General features: G+C 36.8%; 3 protein-coding genes across 5 annotated transcripts in view; all 3 read right to left on the bottom strand.

Moving 5' to 3' along the window:
* Positions 1-164: 164 nt before the first annotated feature.
* On the bottom strand, positions 165-4,807 carry LOC107192069 (ubiquitin-40S ribosomal protein S27a). 2 transcript variants are annotated; one of them, XM_015581257.1, is made up of 4 exons: positions 4,737-4,807; positions 2,052-2,179; positions 1,778-1,995; positions 165-363 (listed from the first exon to the last, which is right to left on the bottom strand). In XM_015581257.1, the coding sequence occupies exons 2-4, from the start codon at positions 2,152-2,154 to the stop codon at positions 214-216; spliced, it is 471 nt and encodes a 156-aa protein (XP_015436743.1). In that variant the 5' UTR covers positions 2,155-2,179; positions 4,737-4,807; the 3' UTR covers positions 165-213. The 2 variants fall into 2 exon arrangements, with proteins under 2 accessions (XP_015436743.1, XP_015436744.1); XM_015581258.1 differs by lacking the exon at positions 4,737-4,807 and adding an exon at positions 4,665-4,732.
* Positions 2,393-4,313, bottom strand: LOC107192068 (ribosome biogenesis protein NSA2 homolog). The gene is made up of 2 exons (XM_015581256.1): positions 4,203-4,313; positions 2,393-3,225 (listed from the first exon to the last, which is right to left on the bottom strand). The coding sequence occupies exon 2, from the start codon at positions 3,170-3,172 to the stop codon at positions 2,393-2,395; it is 780 nt and encodes a 259-aa protein (XP_015436742.1). The 5' UTR covers positions 3,173-3,225; positions 4,203-4,313.
* A 9,081-nt stretch (positions 4,808-13,888) lies between the features above and the next one.
* The window catches only part of LOC107192078 (fructose-bisphosphate aldolase-like), a 30,989-nt gene continuing 22,779 nt past the window's right edge, over positions 13,889-22,098 (bottom strand). For both annotated transcript variants that reach the window (XM_015581271.1, XM_015581272.1), the window contains exons 2-5: positions 20,708-20,917; positions 18,659-19,102; positions 17,077-17,430; positions 13,889-15,049 (exon numbers count right to left, since the gene is read on the bottom strand). In XM_015581271.1, the coding sequence (XP_015436757.1) occupies positions 14,957-15,049; positions 17,077-17,430; positions 18,659-19,102; positions 20,708-20,914 (1,098 nt within the window). In that variant the 5' untranslated portion in view covers positions 20,915-20,917 and the 3' untranslated portion in view covers positions 13,889-14,956. The remainder of the gene's footprint in view (positions 15,050-17,076; positions 17,431-18,658; positions 19,103-20,707; positions 20,918-22,098) is intronic.

Genomic DNA, 22,098 nt, shown 5'->3' with positions numbered 1-22,098 from the left:
ATACTTTTTAAAACAACACATCATGTTGCCATATCCTATGCAATTCTTTTTATGAATAGTTAGTAGTTTGTCTTTTAATTGAAAATCGTGAATCCATCCAGATTAAATTTTCGATCTAAAAAACTCAAGTTAATATATAAGTATACGAAATAACAATTAACATGTTTATATTTATAAAATCTTTTTATTTAAGTGAAGATACAAGCTTTCAGTTCATTTGTCTTCGGGCTTGTTAAATACAAGCGTGTAACAGCATTTGCCGCAATAATGACGATCTTCCATTGCTGCCATAAAAACACCTGCGCCACACTGTTCCATGGGACATTCTCGCCTTAGTCGATGAATTTTTCCATTTTCATCCACCTAAATAATAAAACATTTTTCAAATTTATGCCAGATAAAGTAGCATAATTTTACATACAATTTATCTTTTATTACTGTAAGCAATCTCTGGACTCTTCAACTTCAAAAAGTGTAATACCGACATCGAAATTAGATGCCCATGACAAAGAAATATACTTCTCTCGAGTAAGAATTCTTCTGTGTGACATTGTAAAAAAAGGTGAAGTATCGTATAAAATGTAACGTAAATATTCACTTCTCGTATCTTAGAAATCGGAACGGGTCTATTGATTATCATTTGTATAGTTGCCAGAATCGATTGCATTTTGGGTTGCAAAACATACTATGATTTTTATATACAGGGTACCCCAAAACATGGGACGATCCGCAACATGGATATTCCTTATGCAAATACAAATCGAAAAGTCCTTCACCGTTTTGTAATTTGAAGCTCCGTTTCCGAGATATTAGCAGTTAATGGAACTCACACGTACGCCAACACACAGTCAAGAAGCGCATGATCCAAGTGACTGGCCCTGCTTCTGGACTGTGTCGGCGCGTATATACATACAATTTTTTTCCGCCATCCGATTCGTCTCTTGAAACCATTTAAATTATGTAAAAAATATTTCTGTATGATCACAGATAGAGAAGATTAAGTGGTTTGTTTTAAACGGAACATCCTGTATATAGAGAGCTCTCGGTATGACACCATTAAATTATTAAATAATATGCTTCTCAATTTGTTGATCAGGTGATGTCATTTTAAAAAATGAGCTAAAGTTTATAACGTCAATACATGTAATGACCAAAAAAAAATTGCAGAAGAATTCTGAGAGCAATACAACAATTGGAAGAAACAGAAATCACTACACGTATTGTTTGTTAGTTATTGTGAAAGTATAATTAAAACTTGAAATTTATTACCGCCACAACATTCTGTATCGCTCTCAAGTAACTTACGTCTCATTTATCCTATTGTGACAATGCGAAGATTAGTCATTCTTAATGATTCATTTTATAATACCCAAAAACTTTGTAGACGTTATAAATTTTGAGTTCTGATACAGATTATTGTATTAAAGTGCACCTACACTCTTGTTTTTATATTTAAAAGTTAAATAAAATCTGCAGTTTCTTGATTCACAACAAAAACATATTACTATCTTTTGTTACCAGTATAAAATTTGCGAACTTTAAAATAAATATTAAAGTTGATTTCACCGAGACAACAAAGTAAAGTACAATTAAATTTATTGCAACAATGTTTCTCTATAAAAACACGGTAATGGTAACATATTTCTAAATTTAAGTTATTTATCAAATTTAGTACTGACTTTTACCTTATTTTTCTTTTAAAAATTCTTTACTATTGCATATTGCACGTTTAAATACTATTTTTGTTTAGGTAGGTTAATATATGTCATTTATATACCTTGTAAAATTTGAGTACAGCAAGCTTGACCTTCTTCTTCTTGTGCTTGATCTTTTTAGGAGTCGAGTAGTTCTTCTTCTTGCGTTTCTTAGCTCCACCTCGTAGACGTAAGACCAAATGCAAAGTAGATTCTTTCTGAATATTATAATCTGAAAGGGTTCGACCATCTTCTAGCTGTTTTCCAGCAAAAATTAATCTTTGCTGATCTGGTGGAATGCCTGCAATGATTGTTTCATTAGTAAATATTTATTGTAAAATGTATTTATATCATTACCTTCTTTATCTTGAATTTTGGCTTTAACATTTTCAATGGTATCTGATGCCTCAACCTCTAGGGTGATGGTTTTCCCAGTGAGTGTTTTTACGAAAATCTGCATGTTGAAATCAGTGACAGATGTAACTCTAAAAAAAAATTTATGCAAATTAACGATGTCATAAAAGAAACACTTATTAATCTGTATAGTTCAGTATGTTATTTGTGTAGGATTAAATATCATTTTCCAGGATATTTAAGAAAGTAATTAAGCAAGATGTTATTTTCGAAATAGTTTTTATTATGAACATTTATCATCAATATAAATCGTATAATAATAATCATAATATAATAATGTCAACTTATACAAGCAATACAGCATTGATACAACCATCATTTTCAGGATTATTTGTAACTTGTGCATATTTTCCCCAAACTATTTTTCCAGACTGTGTTACCAAACCTAGTTCAGAAATATTTACTTCAATAATTGTTCCTTTTGTCACAACACCTAAGCTTGTGTACATTGACGAAGATGGATTTTTCTTTACTCCAATAATTGGTACACAAAATGTAGCTTTTAATTCAGGATGAGTTACATGTGCTTTTTTAAAACGTAATGCCATTGGTCTAATGAATCTTTCAAATTTTGGTGGTTTTCTTGTAAAATTCTCACCAACAAAAGTAACTTTTGTCACCATTCTTTTCCATGATTTACGTTTAGTTTTACCACTTCTCATTATTTTGAAAACTTCGGACTCTGACTGTGTTTTAACTTTAGGTATTGGGACATCCCATTTGCCAACCTTTTCTTTACGCTTTTGTTTTATCATATTCGATAGTACTTTTGCATCTTTTTTAATGTCACGATCTAACAAATATACTGGCAATGCGCCATTTGATACATTACTCGAATCTTGCTTCACCTTTTTTTCCATGTGTGATTTAATTTTCTTTTTCATTTGAATCTTCTCATTTCGTCGTTCTTTATTAAATATTTTTGCTTTTATACCACGCAAACTACGAGCACGTTCTGCCCGTTTGTGAGGTTCACGAGCTTCTCTTTTCCTCTTCCTTTCCTCATAATCTAACCGCCGCCCATATAATTTACGGTGCCTTTCAATATACTCGTTTTGCGGCATTGTAAATAGTGTTTTTTCTTTGCAAAAAGAATTACTTCTTTAATACCAAATTTCTGAAAATAAAAAAGTTTCATCTAAAGAAGATAATCAGTAGGTGCTGTATTTTTTGAAAACTTACCTGTTAGTTATATTACAATTATATGAAATATTTAATAGTTTCAACTGATATTCTTACACAATTACTTGGATAATAATTTATTACGTTAGATGTAAAACATTTGTTTAACTTACTATTTTGATACAAATAAGTATTGTCTCCAAAGAAAAAAAAACATTCTGATAATCTCGTAATCAAAAATGTTTTATTGCATTTAATTTAACTTGTTATATACATTATAAGAAATTGAATTATTATTAATTATATTTAATATAATTATTAACTTATGTAGATTTACGCAAAAGATATCTATATCATAAATATTGAAAAAGTAAACTAAAAAATTTTACTTTGTAAGAAATGTTTGAATTAAAATCTATGTATATTAAAATCCATTTTATACACGTAATACTACATATATTAAGCAATATTAGGAAATCATAGGTATATTGGTTATAATAGAATTAATCATTGTATTAAATATTGTTTAAAAACTAATATTACTCTGTCTTATTTGTGAGTATTTTATTTCAACTTATAGTTTCTTTAAGACCATGGCAGTTTTATTTCACTTGTACCTTTAGGCATAGAACAACGTTTACTTGTACACTTGCAAGCAAATTCGGCTTCCACTAAAGGAAAAAGTGACGTAGGGAAAAGGCTTCCTATCACTTGGTATCAGGAATTATTGAAATTTTTGCGAAATTATCATTCAATTTAACTTTTATATATTTCAGTACTTGAAATAAATTTACTAATTGGTAGGAGACCCTTTCCCTATGTTACTTTTTCCCTTAATGGAAGCATAGTTTGCTCGTGGGTGTACCGAAGAAATTATTTTGTACCTACAGTTTTATTCATTTTGTAGAAAGTTAATTTATACACTGATTATTATGCGAAATAAAAAAATTTAGGAACATTAGATATACCTACCTATATATCTTCCAATTTATATATTTCGTATTGAAACAAATACACTTTAGTTTTATAATGATTTACACCCAGTAATTATATACTGATCAACTTTGATATTCACGTATCTCACAGAATTCGACTTACACGATCACTTTCATTTATATGATTTGTAGTACTGAAATTTAGGTAAACATTAAAGTATGTTACAATTAATAATAGAAGTTTACATTTACGCAAAATATGGTACAATACTACGAATTCATGAAATATGTATCAAGTAGAATGTAACTTTAATAAATAGAGCGCATAATATTATAAATATTTAAAGAAGAGTCGTAAGTACTTTTGTTAAACGAAGTAAAGCCACATTGTTGCAATGTGCCATGCGTTCAGTTTCATTCTACTTAGGCTACAAACGTTGGAATAGAACACTACACATGTAAAAATAATATGTAAACATGTTCATAAAAATTATTGTACCTATATTGGTGAAAAGTACATCAAGGCTATTATAATATGAAGTAATTTTTGGAAAACTCTAAATTAACATACCTTCAACTACGCCACTCACATCCGAAAAGGAATCGGAACCTTTGGTTATACGTAGACATAATGGAAACTCGAAACATAAGTTAGCGTCATCTGGTGTTAAAGAAATTGCAAACAATTTACCCCAGACCAGAGAGGAAATGGCTGCGTTCAGCGGACTCCATGGACACTGTTAGGATCTCTGACTATTGTTGCATTCAGATTTGGGGAAAATATAAATCAAAGAGCTGGGTTAGTGCCCGTGGAGCGATAATCCGCTCTGCTCGTTATTATTTCCAATTTGTAAAGGAGAACTTCTTCTTTTAACTTCAACTTATTATGTTTATTAATACAAATTTAAACGATAACAAATAACTCGACTTAAACGAAATATAATTTCGTTTCATACAGAAATTTGTTTTTATAGATGATGGTTTTCTATTTTTATTAACAAATTTTATGAATAAGATCTTTCATAACTAATGTGATTGGATAATTTTATCAGTTAAACGAGCGTTTCATCTATTCTATGAACAATTCCATAACAACTAACTAATAAACATTATATTTTGAGATTTAATCAATTAATTTTCAGAGTTGAATTTAGCGCCTTAAAAAAACATACAGTATACATAATATAGATGGCATTCTAAATGAAATGAACCATAGATATATACAGGGTGTCCCAAAAATGTCCTCCGACCCGGAAATGTGGCACTCGGGGGGTAAATTGGAACAACTTTTTCCTTAGCAAAAATTTAAACTGAGGCTTCGTTCACGAGATATTAACGAAAAACCGCGACCAATCAGAGCGCGAGTTTGCCAGCAGAGTTCCCGCGCTAGCGGTGGCTACGCGCTACGCTTGTACTACGTTGCTCCGAACAAGTAGGTTACCATGCATCGCAGGAAACCGCGTATAATAATAGCAAATAAACAAGACGTAACAAATAAAATCATACTTTTTATCATCTGTCTTTTGTTATTTAACGAGATTAGTGAATGAAACGTAAATGTAGGCAAATTATGTTTAACGTAAAAAGACGAATGCACATTTACATTTTTGTAAATTCCTTTTTACGAATTTGTAAATTTCCTTTTCAAATAACGTGTGAACGAAAAGGTAATGTAACAAAGAATAAACGAGAAGTGATTGTAGTTCGGTGAAATTAATAAAACAATAATGACCAATAAACTGAATAGAACTCACCCTTACGGAAATTCACCTGCAGCGTAGAAACCTGCGTCAGTAGGTCAGTGTACCGATCCTGGTCATCGACGGCCCAAACGGTTTATGGCAGGGTATGGCCCAGTTCGCAGGTGATCGCAGGTATACCTCACCAGCCGAAGTTAAGGGTTGTAACGTCAAGTGCGTCCTGGTTATTCCACAGAATACGTACTCGCTTCACTGCACGACCACTAACACTGATCACCCGACACAATCACTTAATGTATTTTTAATCCAACGTGTTGTTACTACGTTAGGAAAATTCGTGGCCTCGGAAAGGGCCGATTGTTTTCAATTTTTCAGATGTTTTACGTAACCAAACACTTGCACAGCAACACCCGCATATCCGTTATTGTGTACGTACCACCATAACATTGCGTAATACTCCCGTGAACTGAACATCTCTGTCGCCCGATTGCTAACCGACTGACAGAATTTTTCCTCTACCCCCAAGTAGTTTCCCATCGTTACATTGTGAGTTCACTCCCACCATGACAAGATTTAGGTAGAAAGAAACCAACGGTTCTAGGATAACACGTGCTTTGCAGAAGTGGAAGGAAAGGACCGTCGCGCAGTTTCTCCAAGGCGCCGTAGCCCGTTAATTTATTGCCAGGGTACCTACTCCTTCGAGATAGAAAACAGACATCACGTGCATCGGCTTAAAAATGTCCGAAATGAAGAGGACCATCAACGTATCCCTTGCTTCGAGTTGGAAAGTACAGTGTACATTGTCTATCTCGAGGAGCAGGGAAAAAAATTTACCGACACGTGTCAGTTGACGCTGCAAGGCCCTGGACGACCACCCTTGTAGAGGCCGGAGTGGAATTTTCGGTTATTTATGGCTTAAAATCTTCGGCCTCGTAGCAATCGTGAACTCACAACAGAATTGACAATCGACAATTTTATTACAACTTTGTGAAATTGTAGTTCTCATGAAAACATTTCATACGTATTTTTTTTTTTAGTATTCCGTCAAATATCTCGGAAATTATTAGAAATATAAAAACCGTATTCGTTAAATTCTTTTCCGTAAAATAAGCCTATCGGTAGGGTGATGCGGTTCATATTAACGTAATAGTAACCCATTGAAGACAGCGGTGCGCCCCGGTTCAGGTAAAAGAATCGGGCGCTCCACTATTACAGTCGACTGATGGTATCGCTAACGCTCCAGACTATTTCAATAGATTAAAAGCTATATCAAAGTATCAATGATTTACGGAAAAGAGTTCAACGAAAGATTGTTTAAAGAAAGGGATTATTCTGGAATTCAATGATATAGCTACATTCAATATCAAAACAAACACAATATTGCAAATTGTACGGTTTTTATATTTCTAATAAATTCCGAGATATTTGACGGAATACTAAAAAAAAAAAAGGCCGAAGAAGTTGAGCCATAAAGAACCGAAAATTCCACTCCGGCCTCTACAAGGGTGGTCGGCCAGGGCCTTTTCATTTCGGACATTTTCAAGCCGATGCACGTGACGTCTGTTTTCTATCTCGAAGCAGTGGGTACCCTGGCAATAAATTAACGGGCTACGGCGCCTTGGAGAAACTGCGCGACGGTTCTTCCCTTGCACTTCTGCAAAGCACGTGTTATCCTAGAACCGTTGGTTTCGTTTTACCTAAATCTTGTCGTGGTGAGAGTGAACTCACAATGTAACGATGGGAAACTACTTGGGGGTAGAGGAAGCCCTTTCGGAAAAATTCTGTCAGTCGGTTAGCAATCGGGCGACAGAGATGTTCAGTTCACGGGAGTATTACGGAATCTTATGGTGGTACGTACACAATAACGGATATGCGGGTGTTGGTGTGCAAGTGTTTGGTTACGTAAAACATCTGAAAAATTGAAACCAATCGGCCCTTTCCGGGGATACGAATTTTCCTAACGTAGTAACAACACGTTGGATTAAAAATACATTAAGTGATTGTGTCGGGTGATCAGTGTTAGTGCAGTGCAGTGAAGTGAATACATATTCGATGGATTAACCCGGCGGCACTTGACGTTGCAACTCTTAACGTCGGCTGGTGTCGCATACCTGCGATCACCAGTGGCATGGACTCTACCCTGCCATAAACCATTTCGTCCGTCGATGCCCAGGCTCGGTACACTGACCTACTGACGCAGGTTTCTACGCTGCAGGTGAATTTCCGTAAGGGTGAGTTCTATTCAGTTTATTGGTCATTATTGTTTTATTAATTTCACCGAACTACAATCACTTCTCGTTTATTCTTTGTTACATTACCTTTTCGTTCACACGTTATTTGAAAAGGAAATTTACAAATTCGTAAAAAGGAATTTACAAAAATGTAAATGTGCATTCGTCTTTTTACGTTACACATAATTTGCCTACATTTACGTTTCATTCATTAATCTCTTTAAATAACAAACGACAGATGATAAAAAGTATGATTTTATTTGTTACGTCTTGTTTATTTGCTATTATTATACGCGGTTTCCTGCGATGCATGGTGACCTACTTGTTCGGAGCTTCGTAGTACAAGCGTAGCGCGTAGCCACCGCTAGCGCGGGAACTCGGCTGGCAAACTCGCGCTCTGATTGGTCGCGGTTTTTCGTTAATATCTCGTAAACGAAGCCTCAGTTTAAATTTTGGCTAAGGAAAAAGTTGTTCCAATTCACCCCCCGAGTGCCACATTTCCGGGTCGGAGGACATTTTTGGGACACCCTGTATAGACGGAGCCATAGCCGACTCTAATACTAGCCGTGCTGAACAACGTGGCAACACCGCTGATGGCGGATTCGGGAGTTCTATTTTCAAGAATAGAGTTTTGTGATCAGTGTTATAATTAACGTTATTTTGTACATAAAACTATACTAATACAGTAATTTTGATTAATTATGCATAAGGAATACATAAATATCATAACTATAGTAAGTAGAAGTAATATAGATGTATACTAAATTTATAAATGTGGTATATATTTTGTGGACACTCTGAATAGTTTGGTGTTATGATGCATCGAAATATTTACAGTGGTTTCAAAAAAATATAAGTGTGAAGCATGATAAAACCATCTTTGAAACAAATTGAAGCATTTAAAAATTGATAAAGGTATGTATAAGTTAATAGAAACCTGAAATAGACAAAATAATTTATACGATGCCAAAAAGGTTAAGGGACATGTGGAGAAGAGGTTAGGATAATTCGCTATTGAAAGGAACAATTATGCAGTTAATTATGAACTCGTGTTAGAGAACAGTTTATTATTTACAGTTTTCACATAATCATTTAATAAAATATTCGAAAATATTGACAATAATTTTAACAAAATACTGTGGTAACTTTGACCACAAATGCATGTATCTGAAAATTCTAAATAATGTATATCTGATTGAATACTAATATATGTTAAGTTACATAAAATATGTTTATGATTTTTGGATTGCAACAATTGAGATTTTAAATTGCCGTCATTTATTATGGCTTCCATTATTGCATACATATGAATAAATAAGGTTATCACTTCTTCAGTGGGAACAGAAAAGCCCCCTCTTTGTAAGTGATCAAAATATATATTGCCTGCAGTTTTACCTTTATCCTCCACAATTAATAATCAACAATCAGAGTAGTAGGACGTAGTTGCGTCTCCCTACCGACCGAGCGTCTGACCGACCCGGCCACATGGGCCGCCTTGTTCTCCGGTAGTCCCCTCGCGATACAAGAGATACACCGCGACTGCTCGTTGCAGGTGGCTGCTGAGTGCCCTTTTGCGGCGCATCTCCTGCACACTATCGTGTCCTCCTTCGACTTGCAATTGGCGGCCATGTTTTTTCATTTTACCTTCTGGGCCTGTAGCGCTTTGTCCGCGTCGGCCGGAGCGAGGTCGATCCAGGCGGTCTGGGTCCCATTAGAGAAAGGCCTTAACACTTTCACAACCGGTGACACCAACGTGGTGCCATTAAGGAGGCTACCTTTACCATGTCGGTTTGGGGAATCTCCAACACCTTTCTTAACACTTTATCGACCGGTTGTGGTTGAGGCTTAGTCGCGCGCGCATTTGCTCCCAGTACCAGCTAAATTTTCGCTATTCATTGTGTTGTGCTTATTGTTTTTGTTTCAAAGGAATGTAATTTTATTGATATTTATACTTTATTTTGCATTTATTTTATATAATAAAGGGCCTTATAAACTAATATACATAGAATATATTCAAGGTAATAGTAATTCAATTTTTAATAATTCTTTAGAGTGTGATGTTAGAAGTTTATGCTTCTTTATGCATGATAATCTTTCTGGAGGATCTGATCTTGGTGCTCTTCTCGTAGGCTCTGAAGTATTTGATTTGTTAGTTGAGTCTGCTGTGTCGTCACTTTCAGAATCTGTTGATGATAAATCGGATATCCCACTGGACGAAACCCGTCGATAGCTAAAAGCCGATTAATAGGCTATCGGTCGATAAGCGTTGGCAGTCGAAAAGCCGATTAATAGGCTAGCGGTCGATAAGCATTGGCAATCGAAAAGCCGATTAATAGGCTAGCGATCGATAAAGTGATCATTCGATAATTGTGCCTCGATTTCGGGGGCCTCGATAATGGAGTCAAGGCCGACCAGCTGGACCCTTGCTGTCGGGGCTAGAGTGCGGGTGGTCACTGCGTTCCCCAGCGAGGCGGCTAACTTCTTCTTAAAGGGGCTGCTTGCTTCCCTTTTCCCAATTCTATTAGGAGTGCTCCTGAACGGATCTTCCTGATATTTTGGACCATGTCCATATCGCTTCCCATTTTCTCCGTTAACAGTCGGAATATATCCACGTACGATTTGCCCAGTGTTCCTATAATGATCACCTCGCTTCGCTGTTGTCGAGAACGAGGGGCGCAACTAGGAGTCGCTGGCTTCGGTGAAGGGCCCTAGACGTTGTGGCCGGTAGGGCGGGAAACCGTCAGGGCGTTGGTGGCCTCACGCTTCTTCATGACCATTTCCCATTCCATTTTCTCCTTCTCCCCCTGGATCCTCGTGATATCGAGGCCGCTTGGGCGTAACAGGGGGGAAGATGGACATTCTGAGAGTTGGATTCGGGGCGCGGACTTCTTTGGGGGAGCTCACTTCGGTCTCCTCGTTGCCCTGTACTGGGACCGGGGAGGTGGTTTCCGCTGGGGCCCTCTACCTGTTCTTAGTCAAGAGGGGTTTTCTTTGCCGTTTTCCCGACTCCGTTTGCGTGCCGACGGTGGTAGACACCACAGTGGATCTCGGTGAATGGGGGTTGGAGACCTCGTCCGTTTGCATGCACGTCTCGATCGAGGACACGGTGGAATCCACTGTTGTGGAATCCTTTGCTTCGCCATCCGTCTGTGTTGACGCCCCCGCGAAGGTTATAGCGTGTGCGGGTGTTGTTGGCCCTAGATCGACGTCGGGGCGATGAAACCCACTGTCCCTGTCTTGGTTGACAAGATGTAGGTCGTTCAATGCGCGCACTACAGCAGCCACGGTGGCTGAGCCACCGCCAGTTTCACGTCGGGTAGGGTCTCCGAGGTCCGCGTCAGCTGTCGGAGGATCTTTGTTTTCTCGACGAGTTGCTTCACCGCCGTGTCGATACAATCTCTCGCCGGTCCCACTGGGTCCGGTTGGGACTCAGTCCTTTTTCTCTTCCCGATTTGTGTCGGGGAGAAATTATCGCATTCCGACAACTCAACGAAGTCTGATATGGATCCTGTCGAAATGTCGGAAGTGGAATGCGACCTCTGGTGACCCTTCTTAGGGTGCGTCGGAGTGTCGCGCTCGGTCGGAATAGATCAGGAGCCTTAAAGTCTTATCCGTGAAGATCCATCCGTCCGAGTTATGCTCTTTGTCAGAAGCATCTCCGCTCCCAGAGGCCTGGTATGCCACCTCTAGGGCAGGGCGGTTACACGATGACCACGGGGGAGGGGGGGGGCGCTTGTTCACTCCTCTGCCCGGCGGGTGCTGGGGGATCCGACGCTCCCTGCACCGTAAACGTTTTGCTATTTGCCTTGTCCATTTCATGATAGCCGTGTGGTTTGTGGATGGGCGGGGGGGGGGCATGTCCCCGGCTCAGCTGCAGGCCTTATCGACAGGGGTGGCCCTGCCAGGAGTCGAAACTTCGACTGGTATCGTCCTGCGCGTCCTTGCAGGAGTTGCAGGTACTGGGCTCGCCGGACGCCACCCGAGGTTTTGATCGTCGTTCGGGACCGCGATGGGATCAAAGGATAGGAACTACTAGGGATAGGAGCGGGAGGGGGCAGGGAGTGACAAGAAAGGAGGGGTAAGGGGTCTATGTCGGGGTACGACCATTCATCCCGTCGGCACAACGACCACCACCTTGGGATTCCCCGACAAGGGGACTCCGGTACCTTGGGTTCGTCATTCCCATATAACGACAAAGGTCAAGACGCCTAAGGTAAACTGGTACAGTGTCCTATGAAGTCTTCTACGTCTCGTTGCATTTTTGGCCAATCGAATAAACTTCGAATATGTCGGTAGGCCTTCGTGACTCCTTTATATCCTCCTCTCAGACTTCCGTGATAATGTCGATTAATGCCTTTCCGTTCATCTTTTGGGGGTTCCTGGATTTTACCAGTACATATCGTGATTTTTATGGGCTGTTCTCAAAAGATTTCGGTTAAAAGTTTCTGGAGAATGTCGTGATCGAAGTGATGGAGAATTTCACCATGTGTAGCTATACGAATTGAAGTTGTCTTCTCAATTTTCATTGATTCTTTAAGAGCAGTGAGTGAATTTGACATTTCCAAAGTTCCTATTTCGTGGAAGAAATTTCTGGTTCCCACGATGCTAAAAACCTTTCCTTCGTTGTTAAGGGTTACGATTACGCGCCCTGGGTTTAGGTCTTCGGTGATTAATACGGTCTCCTCTAGGAGTCCGAGAGCCTTTAGAGTTTTACAATTTCCACTTGTTAGTATTCGATCCGCGGAAATAAAATGTGCGTAATTATCTGGTTCAGTCGTTAAGGTTTTTCTAGAAACTAAGACTTCGCATTGTTTCGGATTTTATTTCGAAGAAATATTCTGGTTCTGAGTTTGCGGATGATATGAACCTATAAGCGTATCGAATTTTAATTTTCTATTTTCGTTAACAGAATGAACGGTAGTACTTTGTTCATTCAATGTATTTCTGATCGTTATTCCAGATCCGTCTGGTTCAGCCAAGATCATGGCTGATTGTGGCATTTCAAATACATCCGTTGGAGGAGGTAAAAACCATGAAACGCGTTTTTTCGCGATTGGAGGTTGGTTTTTCGCGTTTCGGATCGAGTCTTCGTTATTTGGCAATTCTGCCTGATCCAGACTTCGAAGAAACGTGATTTCTTCTGTGGTGAATCGTGGTGGAAAGTTGTTGTTACTTGGAAGTTGTTTCACTGCGTTGAGATATAAATCGTTAAGATACGTTAATATTCAGCGTCAACTATTTTTCGGTCCGTGAGTAGCAATTCACGCCATCTCTAGCACATACATGGGCTTCGAAAATGCTCGTTTCACTTGTACAGTTGCTTCGTTCAATTTTCCTCGTATTAATAGATGACCCTTGGAAAACTCTTTACCACAGACGCATTATGCAAACGCAAAATAAATATACCATGAGTAAAAAATATAAAAACTCAGGACCAGTACAATTTTGTTCTATTTCGTCTAACGAGAAGTTATACGTAATCATCGATAATTAGGAAACAATATCAATGTACAAATTTATGGTCGTTACATTCATCGTTATCTAAATTATAACGGCAGCATAATGAAAGTGTATCGTTTCATTTAAAAAAATGTTTTTCACACTGATAACAGTAAAGAAAATTTATAGCGAGAACAATTTTTTTTGCAATGTTGTGTCTGCTCATCGTGTCGACTATATTCTGCAAAAATGTTTCTTTTATAATACTCACTCAATAAAGATATAAAAGTGGTCCTGTTTCTATTGGACCATTCTGTGTTACAGGGTAATGGGGTTGTAAATAAAAAAACGTATTGAATACCCTCCACAGTGTATTTGGGACCTAGATTGCATTGAAAATATTAGATATAACATCGATGTACGAGATACTTTTCAATACGTTACTTAAATATCTATGTAAGATACACATATTGTGTAAGTAGATGACATAATATTACCACTTTATAATATTCGACTCATTCACTAACAAACAACATGTAATATGGTTTTACTTTGTTTTTTCATTTTTCTTATTTTTTTTTATACACGTAGAATACCATAACGACATTGACCATATATATAATATATATCTGCATTTTATCATGGTGTTACAGAATATAATAACGCGTGCGTAGTTCGAATGTCGTGAAAATTGCTCACGATCAAAATAAAATGTTCGATCAATTTCGCCCGATAAGCTCGAGTACACAGCGTGCTGACCACCATTCTTCCAGAAATTACGTAGATTTTCTGAGATTCGTCGCGTGATGTCTTTCTTTCATCTTAGAACAAGCTTGGAACAAACGACGCTATGATGAAACATATAAGTTACGCATTCTATGCCGCGTTCCATAATTCTAGGGAAAAAAAATTTAGCACCGAGGATGAAGGGAAAAACAAGTTGAGGAGTAGCATATAAGGACACAACAGAAAGTGTTGAAGCAGAAAGAAAATCGTTCATAACCCAACTCCATCTTTAAACCCTAAACAGCGACGAGGATTAATTAGGTCAACAACGCCGTCTATCGATGTACCATGATCCTGAGTATACGACTTTATATCGTGCCAAAACTCTGTACATTTAATCTTGGGAGACGTTAAAATTCATATTATTTGAAATCATTAAAAAATTCGAATTAATGCAGCAAGTTAAAATTCGATTGATTCCATTCCATGTATTTATGTACCACGTGAAACATAAAAAGGACTCGAAGATTTTATGTTTTGTTTTTCAAGTAATATTAAATTATCTTTGCTCGTTCTCAATCTTCTTGGTGTAAGTGGTAATGTTTCACGCCGATAGTAGGAATCGATGTTGATAATTGTTCGGCAAACGATCTAAAGTCTAATACAAATCCTTATTGATGTTCTACGGATTATTTTTAGTACGCGTGGTTTGCGACGAAAAGCGCAGTGTTACCAGCTGCTCCTGTCACACCACCGCCATATTTTCCTAGTGCCGATTCGCTGTTGGCCTATAAAAAATAAGATCTGCGTTAGAATCACTTCAGATATCATTGTATTGTACACTATGATATAATAGGAATATATTTATCAATAGTACACCATAAGAATAACGATTAACACTTTGATTGGTTATCGTACAAACAGGTAACTGAGTTTTCTATATCAGGATTAATTTTATTATATCCACGTTGTAACTGACGTAAACTACTGAAGAACAATCATACATAATTATGAAATCAAGAAACTCAAAATCTAAAAGACACAAAACACGGAACATTTGCCTTAAATTAAAAACTGAATTAGTGTATCTGAAGGTAAAGGTTGTGGTACCTACATTTACTGTAATGACAAAATTCAAAGAGTTAAGTTAGTTTCAGTACTGTGAAAATGAATTATTATAAAAATACATTTAGAAACTGTGGCTTTGTAACAATAATTATAAAAATATTTGATAGAAAGAATAAACTAATCTACAAACGTTTGATTTAGATATAGCAATTCTAATAAGTAAAACTACACGTCATCGTTCTTTCATTAGTACAATTTGTTTTGTAATCTTACTGGACAGACTTGTTTAATCGGTTAAATTTTACTTTGCCGGGCCAAAAATGATTGACTTTTATATATCTCCTGGTAGTATTCAACAACTGGAATCTGAAAATGCAAGTTTTAAGTTTAGGAATCTACCGGTTCAAAAGTTATGCGTATGTAAAACCAAGTATTTTCAGCGTACTTTACAGGTTAGTTTAACGCCATATTGGTTTCAATCTTAAATTCGTCCAATCAGTGATGTGACTGCTTGTAAGGAGATGCACGTAGGTCACGGTCATTTTGGTGGGATAATTCAAATGTGCATGCAAAAAAACCGCGTGTTCAAAGCAAAATATTGATTTAGTATTTGCTTTGAATAAGTGATTTTTTTGGAAGCACATTTGAATTATCCGGCCAAAATGGCCGCCACCACGCACGTACATCTCCTTACAAGTACTGACACCACTAATTGGACGAATTTGGATAGAAACCAATATGGCGTAAAACTGTAATCTGTAAAATACGTTAAAAATACTTGGTTTTACATACGCATTTTGAACCGGTGGTTTCCTAAACTTAAAACTTGCATTTTAAGATTCCACTCGTTGAATACTACCAGGAGGTATAAAAAAAAGTCAACAATTTTTGGCCCGGCAAAGTAAAGTCCAACTGTCTAATCTTTTGTACTCTTACATTTCCATAATGTTTACCTGGGTCTTGTGGCGATCACGCTCAAAAACAACTTGATAGTCAAAGTGTTAATACGTATTTGTTATTCTTAAGATTTAGATAATATATAAAAGTAAGAAACAAATACAAAAGTACTTATTTAGTTTAGGATACTTACTTATGAAAACATGTCTCACAGAAAGGAAAAAATATTTTAGTAGGCATGAGATGTTACATAGAGAGATGTGTTAGCAGCTACGCTAGAGATACTTCCAGCAACGTATTTGCCTTGAGAAGCTGCAGTATTTGCCTAAACAAGCACATAGTATATGCACATGCAACAGAACATATGTGAAAAGAAAGTGATAAACATTAATTAAAACTAGGTAATTCAGAACTTAAATATGAAGTTATCAAACAATTGTTTAACGGTATGAACAATAAAATTGTACTGAAGTAGAAAAAGCACATATTATAAATGTGAACAGCAAAAAGATAAGAATTTTTAAAACACAGAAGTATATAAAGAGCAATAAACCAAAATATGCTTTTAATAAAGGAGAATAGTAATGGAAAACAGTAAAGAGAAGAGCAGTGACAGTAAAAAAGACCAGAATTTGAAAAAGGATACAAAATGTTTTTTTTACACACATAAGAAATTAGATGTTAAAGTGAATAAAAAAAACTTCATTGCGTAAGATTAACATAGAATACCTACTCTACTGAAAATGAAGGGTCACATACAAAAAGGTGCTATAGAATATATAAGATAGGGAGACAAACATGAAACAGAAAATAAGATTTAAAAACTGAATTTCGTCTTCAGTTAAGTTACCTTGGCTCTCTTGATAAGTTCGTCCTGGCCAGCGACAACCTGTTCCTTTTTACCTGCCCATGCGCGGAGAACGGAGGCCTGAAGTGCACGACCATAGCTGAAGGTCAAAGCCCAAGGTTTTGGGAGTGGATACTTGTTGATAGCGTCTAAGTTCACAGACGCCTCCTCTTCGGACTGTCCACCACTGAGGAAAGTGATACCAGGGACTGCAGGTGGTACAGTACGCAATAGAGCGGTCACTGTAGCACCAGCAATCTCCTGAGGAGTTGCTTTAGTTGGACAACTTTGACCAGGTGTTACCATGTTCGGCTTCAGGAGGGTTCCCTCAAGATAGACATGATGGTCAGCAAGTGCCTGAAAAAAGCATAATACGATAGAATTCAAACGAACATTTTCACAGCATTGTGGAATAAAAGACAGACTGAATACTTATACCACCTAATTTAGCAATTGACTTTTTACAAAAAAGGAAAATTGATGCTCTGTAAACATTGGAAAAATATAAGAAATCTAACAGTATACTCTATACAGTCTGATAGATCGAACTTGGGGCCTATAGAGGCAGTAGTATAATTAGATCAAAAAAGGAAAAACCATACGAAGACTCTACTTGTCGACAGTTAAAACAGCATTCAAATTAGTGAAGTTTGCATGGGACACTAATTTCACGTTACCTGATTCATTGGGGATTATAAAATAAGTATATATGTAAAATTACGAATTGGAACATCTATACATCATTCCTCGCTCTTATATCTCTGACTGAAAACGACACGAATCTATCGTTCATTTTCATCATCATTGGTATGTTAAGATTTATTTGTATCTTTTATTTATTTGACTGTTACAATATATCTTTGTTGTTATCATAAAGGAGAGTGATTTCCTATCCCTCTCGTTTCCTATTCTTAATTGCGTACTTCACGGGTAGGTTTAGACAGGGCGTGCTTTAGCACCTTAAAAGAGCCAGAACCCGAAATTATAAATAAAGTAACGACCGCAACGCAGGACGTAACACTATGATGGAGTCCGTTTCATGGATAAAATAAAATAGTCGATAAAAGTGAGGAAAAGTAGGAATGATGCTGAAGAAGCATTTCTATACCTGTATACAGGGTGAATCAATAAGAAGTATTATCTAAAATAACTCGTTACCTATTGTTCGTATTGAAAAACGTTTCAAATACATTCAAATATTGCGATTAAAGGGACTGATTGAATCGATGCAATTTGATTTTTTCATATCTTATTTTTTCTGAGATGTCAAGGTAATTTTTAGTTTTTTTAAGATCAATGGATTTGTTCCCCCTAGACCTTATTATAGGTCGTTGGATTCCACTTTTTATTGGTTAGAACGTAACATCAACACAAAAATTCATTGACCTTGACAAAACTCAAGGTTACCTTGATATATCAGAAAATGTATAAAAATTCAAATTACATCCACCTGATGAGTCTTTTCAAATGCAACGTAATTCGTTTAAAACATTTTCTGATACAACCTTTAGGTAACGAGTTATTGTAGATAGTTGTTCGTATTGACTCATCCTGTATGTACGAAGCCACAAATAATCCCCCTCACCTTGTAGACAGCGGAGAGAACTTCCTCCGTGACTTGTTGGCATCTGGCAAGATCGTGATCACCGTCAGGCAGGATTTCAGGCTCGACAATAGGTACAATTCTGGCGCTCTGACAGATGGAAGCGTAACGAGCCAGAACGTTGGCGTTCTCCAGAATGGCCAGCTTGCTTGGCGTGTCTTTCTTGATCTTCAACACGCATCTCCACTTGGCGAAGTGGCAGCCGTCCTTCTTGTACTGGATGCAACGAGCCTGAAGGTCATCGAGACCTTGAGTTGTGCACTCATCGTTGGTACCGAAGAGGGGCACAACACCCTTGTCGACTTTGATGCCCGGCAGAATGTTGCGTTCCTTCAGAAGATCAACGAATGGTGTACCGTTGTCAGCCTTCTGGTACAGAGTCTCGTGGAACAGGATAACGCCGGAGATATGTTGACTGATGACATCCTTTCAAAAAGAAAATCAATTATTACGGGGAAAGAATTGATTGAAAGAACTTACGATTAAATGTAGGTTCGGTTAGAAATATTTTTGTTTAATTGAACAATGAAAATTACGTAATTCTTAATATTGCATGTATTCAGTACAATCATTGTCAAAACGAGTGTGATTAGATTCTCAGGAAAGAATGCTTTGTAAATCATTGAAGAAGACCTCTAAAGGGCGTCTCTTAATTCTCCGATCTTTTTGAAGTAGTGGTTTGTGAACAATATGATGTCATGACATCGTCAGACGGTAGGTGGTTATAAATATTAATTACTACACTAAATAATCGAAATGATGAATATTTTCACATAAAACAACGTGAAATATTTTTATGTTCAGCTGGTGTAGCAACAATCGTCTTCAAGGAGACACGAGGCAACGTAATTGTAGATGTTCAAACGGAAGAATTTAATATTTGGGTCATTCCACGACAAGCGGATCACTTTTGTACACAATGTCTGGGATTTTGCTCAAATTGAAATATGTTATACTTTATTTGAAAGTAGGGTGGATTTAAGTCATCATTTTGCTGGTTTCGGAATTGTTTAAAAATTACAGATCTTCAAAGTTGACAACTTTCATAGATTTTTACGAAAACTACCATCCCAAAAGAATTTTTATCTCAGTAACTATTAAAGATAAAAACTTCATTCTTCTTCCGTTTTGACCGTAAAAGATCGTTCTTTGTAATGAATGTTTTGTTTTCTACGTAAAGTTATTTTTCTAAAAATAGAAGAACTAAAAAACATATAAAAAATATTTTTGTTTTGCAAATTTTACCCCTAGGTCACTAAAAACTTGAAAAATATGCCCGTATACTCTGATCTTTCCGCTTTAACATCCATTTTTTTGATGAAGCGAGTACTCTAAAATTGAAGTCGCATCAGGCGTCGAAATAAGCTCACAATTGAAAAAAAAACGGAAAAATCGAACTTACAACAGCAAATTAAGGAAGTCAAAGGAATACAGCAGGAAATCAAAGAAAAACTATTTTCGTAATTACATTCTTTATTGTATGACCTACGGTCAATAGGTTCGGTTCACGCAATTCTTTTTGATTCAGCCTTTTTGACGAAGAAAAATACCATAGTTCGGTAAATTTTTTTCAAACATGCACCAATTATCGAATTTTCAATAGTTTGCTTTTATCATAGGTCATATCAGAGCCATTCACATATATTTAAAGAACAAATTTACATATTTAATTTCAGATGACCGTATCTCCAGATTTTACGTACCTACACAACTTCGACCTTTGTTTTTTAAAACATCACTCTGCCTTGCGGTTTATTGAAGGCCGCGTGGACAAAAACACCACGAACAAATTTTTTTTATTATTTTAAAATGTGCACTAATAAATACCAGCAAGAATTTTTACACTAAGTTTTCTTTTTTTTAATCAAGAAGAATGCGGTTTTTTCGCGCGGCTACACAAAAATGTACCCTCAAGAAATGACGGCTACCTACATGCAGCTAAGAATTTGATCCTTTTATTGTACGTACAACAAATTAATGATTACACAACAAGAGATGTTAAAGGAGAAAAGAAAATACTTTGATCTGTACCTTTGCTGTGGTGAAGAGGAGTTGTCTGTACGCTTTACGATTTTCTTCGTTATTTTCAACGTTGATATCCTTAAGACGTTTGCCGATCGTTGTCGTCGACTCGTCTGCAGCAAGGATTCCCTTTCCAGGCGCCACAATCTGCTGAGCGATGGTCCTCAGTTCTTCCTTTAGCTCAGGCTCAAGCTTATCGTACTTTTCTGCAGGCATTTTCTATCGAAACATGAAAATTTTAAGTAACGCATACAATCCACTAAAGAAAACATGAATCCGAGGAAATTTCCCGTAAATTGTACTTGAAAAGTGTCACAGTTCCTTATCAGAATATTAATTAAATTAAGGAATAAATAGTTATACGTATGATACGTTATGAGGAACCCATGCCACTACTCTTTATGAAAGATGTTTAGTTCGGGAAGTAATTAGTGGAAGAAGTTGTAACTTCTTGAATGTTATATTAACCATCAACTACGGACGACTTGTCACAGAAACAAATTTGAATTTTTCTTTCACTAACCCAACTTAACGGAGCAGTTTAGAAGCTTAGCGTTTGAATACCTTCAATTGACAGCAAGTGGCGCACTATTTCGAAAACAGTAACAAAAAATAACATATTCAATTGGTTATTAGAAGTGTTACAAAGTAGTTTTTGTCTCATTCTTTATCCATGGGACGAGCGACTACGCCTGTAGTTACCGGTTAAAATAATAATTCGTTGATTCGTAACTATTAAACCGAACTAAAGTTAAGTCAGTCTACCTCTGAGAAAATAAAATTCTTATATTTACAATATTAATGCATATTATTAAAATTCGTTTAGATAGTTCCTTTAATTTTCTATATGTTATTCATTAAATACACGTAATGGGACGATGAAACTGCGAATGCATATCTCAGTCGAAATTTTCGTAACTTATAAAATAAGCCTTTGGAAGTATCGAAGGATATCGTGCACATGAAATGGCAAATGTCCATCAAGTCTTCCGCAATGTAATTGAATTTCACAGTTAAGTCTCCCATCAACGTCAATATTTCATAACAAGAAAATGTTAGTTTGACCCATTTCTCTGCTTTTGATCGCCCTGTCACTTTGACACCAGACTATATAGGCCGCCATACACGTTATTAATACCACAGACCAGATATGTATAAGAATAGACCTAACATCTTATGGAACTTGGTGTCCCATGAAAATCACGCTGGTTCGATGAGCACACTCCACATAATTGTTTCCGACTTCAGGAACTATGTTCGACACCATGATGACGTACAGCACACAACACAGACACTCGTGACTACGTATAGCGATTAGAAATGGCGTGAACTTCTACTTGTGAAACACGAGTGATTCGATCACGTTCGTTCCCAGTTTCCAATCGCGGTGATTTTTCACA

The sequence above is a fragment of the Dufourea novaeangliae genome, unplaced genomic scaffold, assembly GCF_001272555.1.
Source record: "Dufourea novaeangliae isolate 0120121106 unplaced genomic scaffold, ASM127255v1 scaffold305, whole genome shotgun sequence".
Lineage (NCBI taxonomy): Eukaryota > Metazoa > Arthropoda > Insecta > Hymenoptera > Halictidae > Dufourea > Dufourea novaeangliae.
The sequence above is the reverse complement of the archived record's forward strand: the minus strand, read 5'-3'. Positions and strand labels throughout refer to the sequence as shown.

What these genes read in the sequence shown, in the direction of transcription:
- LOC107192069 (XM_015581257.1), bottom strand. Translation starts at nt 2,154, where the DNA reads ATGCAGATTTTCGTAAAAACACTCACTGGGAAAACCATCACCCTAGAG. An exon ending in CAAAATTCAAGATAAAGAAG is followed by an intron (nt 1,996 to 2,051) that starts GTAATGATATAA and finishes CAATCATTGCAG; the next exon opens with GCATTCCACCAGATCAGCAA. An exon ending in CTGTACTCAAATTTTACAAG is followed by an intron (nt 364 to 1,777) that starts GTATATAAATGA and finishes TTTATTATTTAG; the next exon opens with GTGGATGAAAATGGAAAAAT.
- LOC107192068 (XM_015581256.1), bottom strand. Translation starts at nt 3,172, where the DNA reads ATGCCGCAAAACGAGTATATTGAAAGGCACCGTAAATTATATGGGCGG.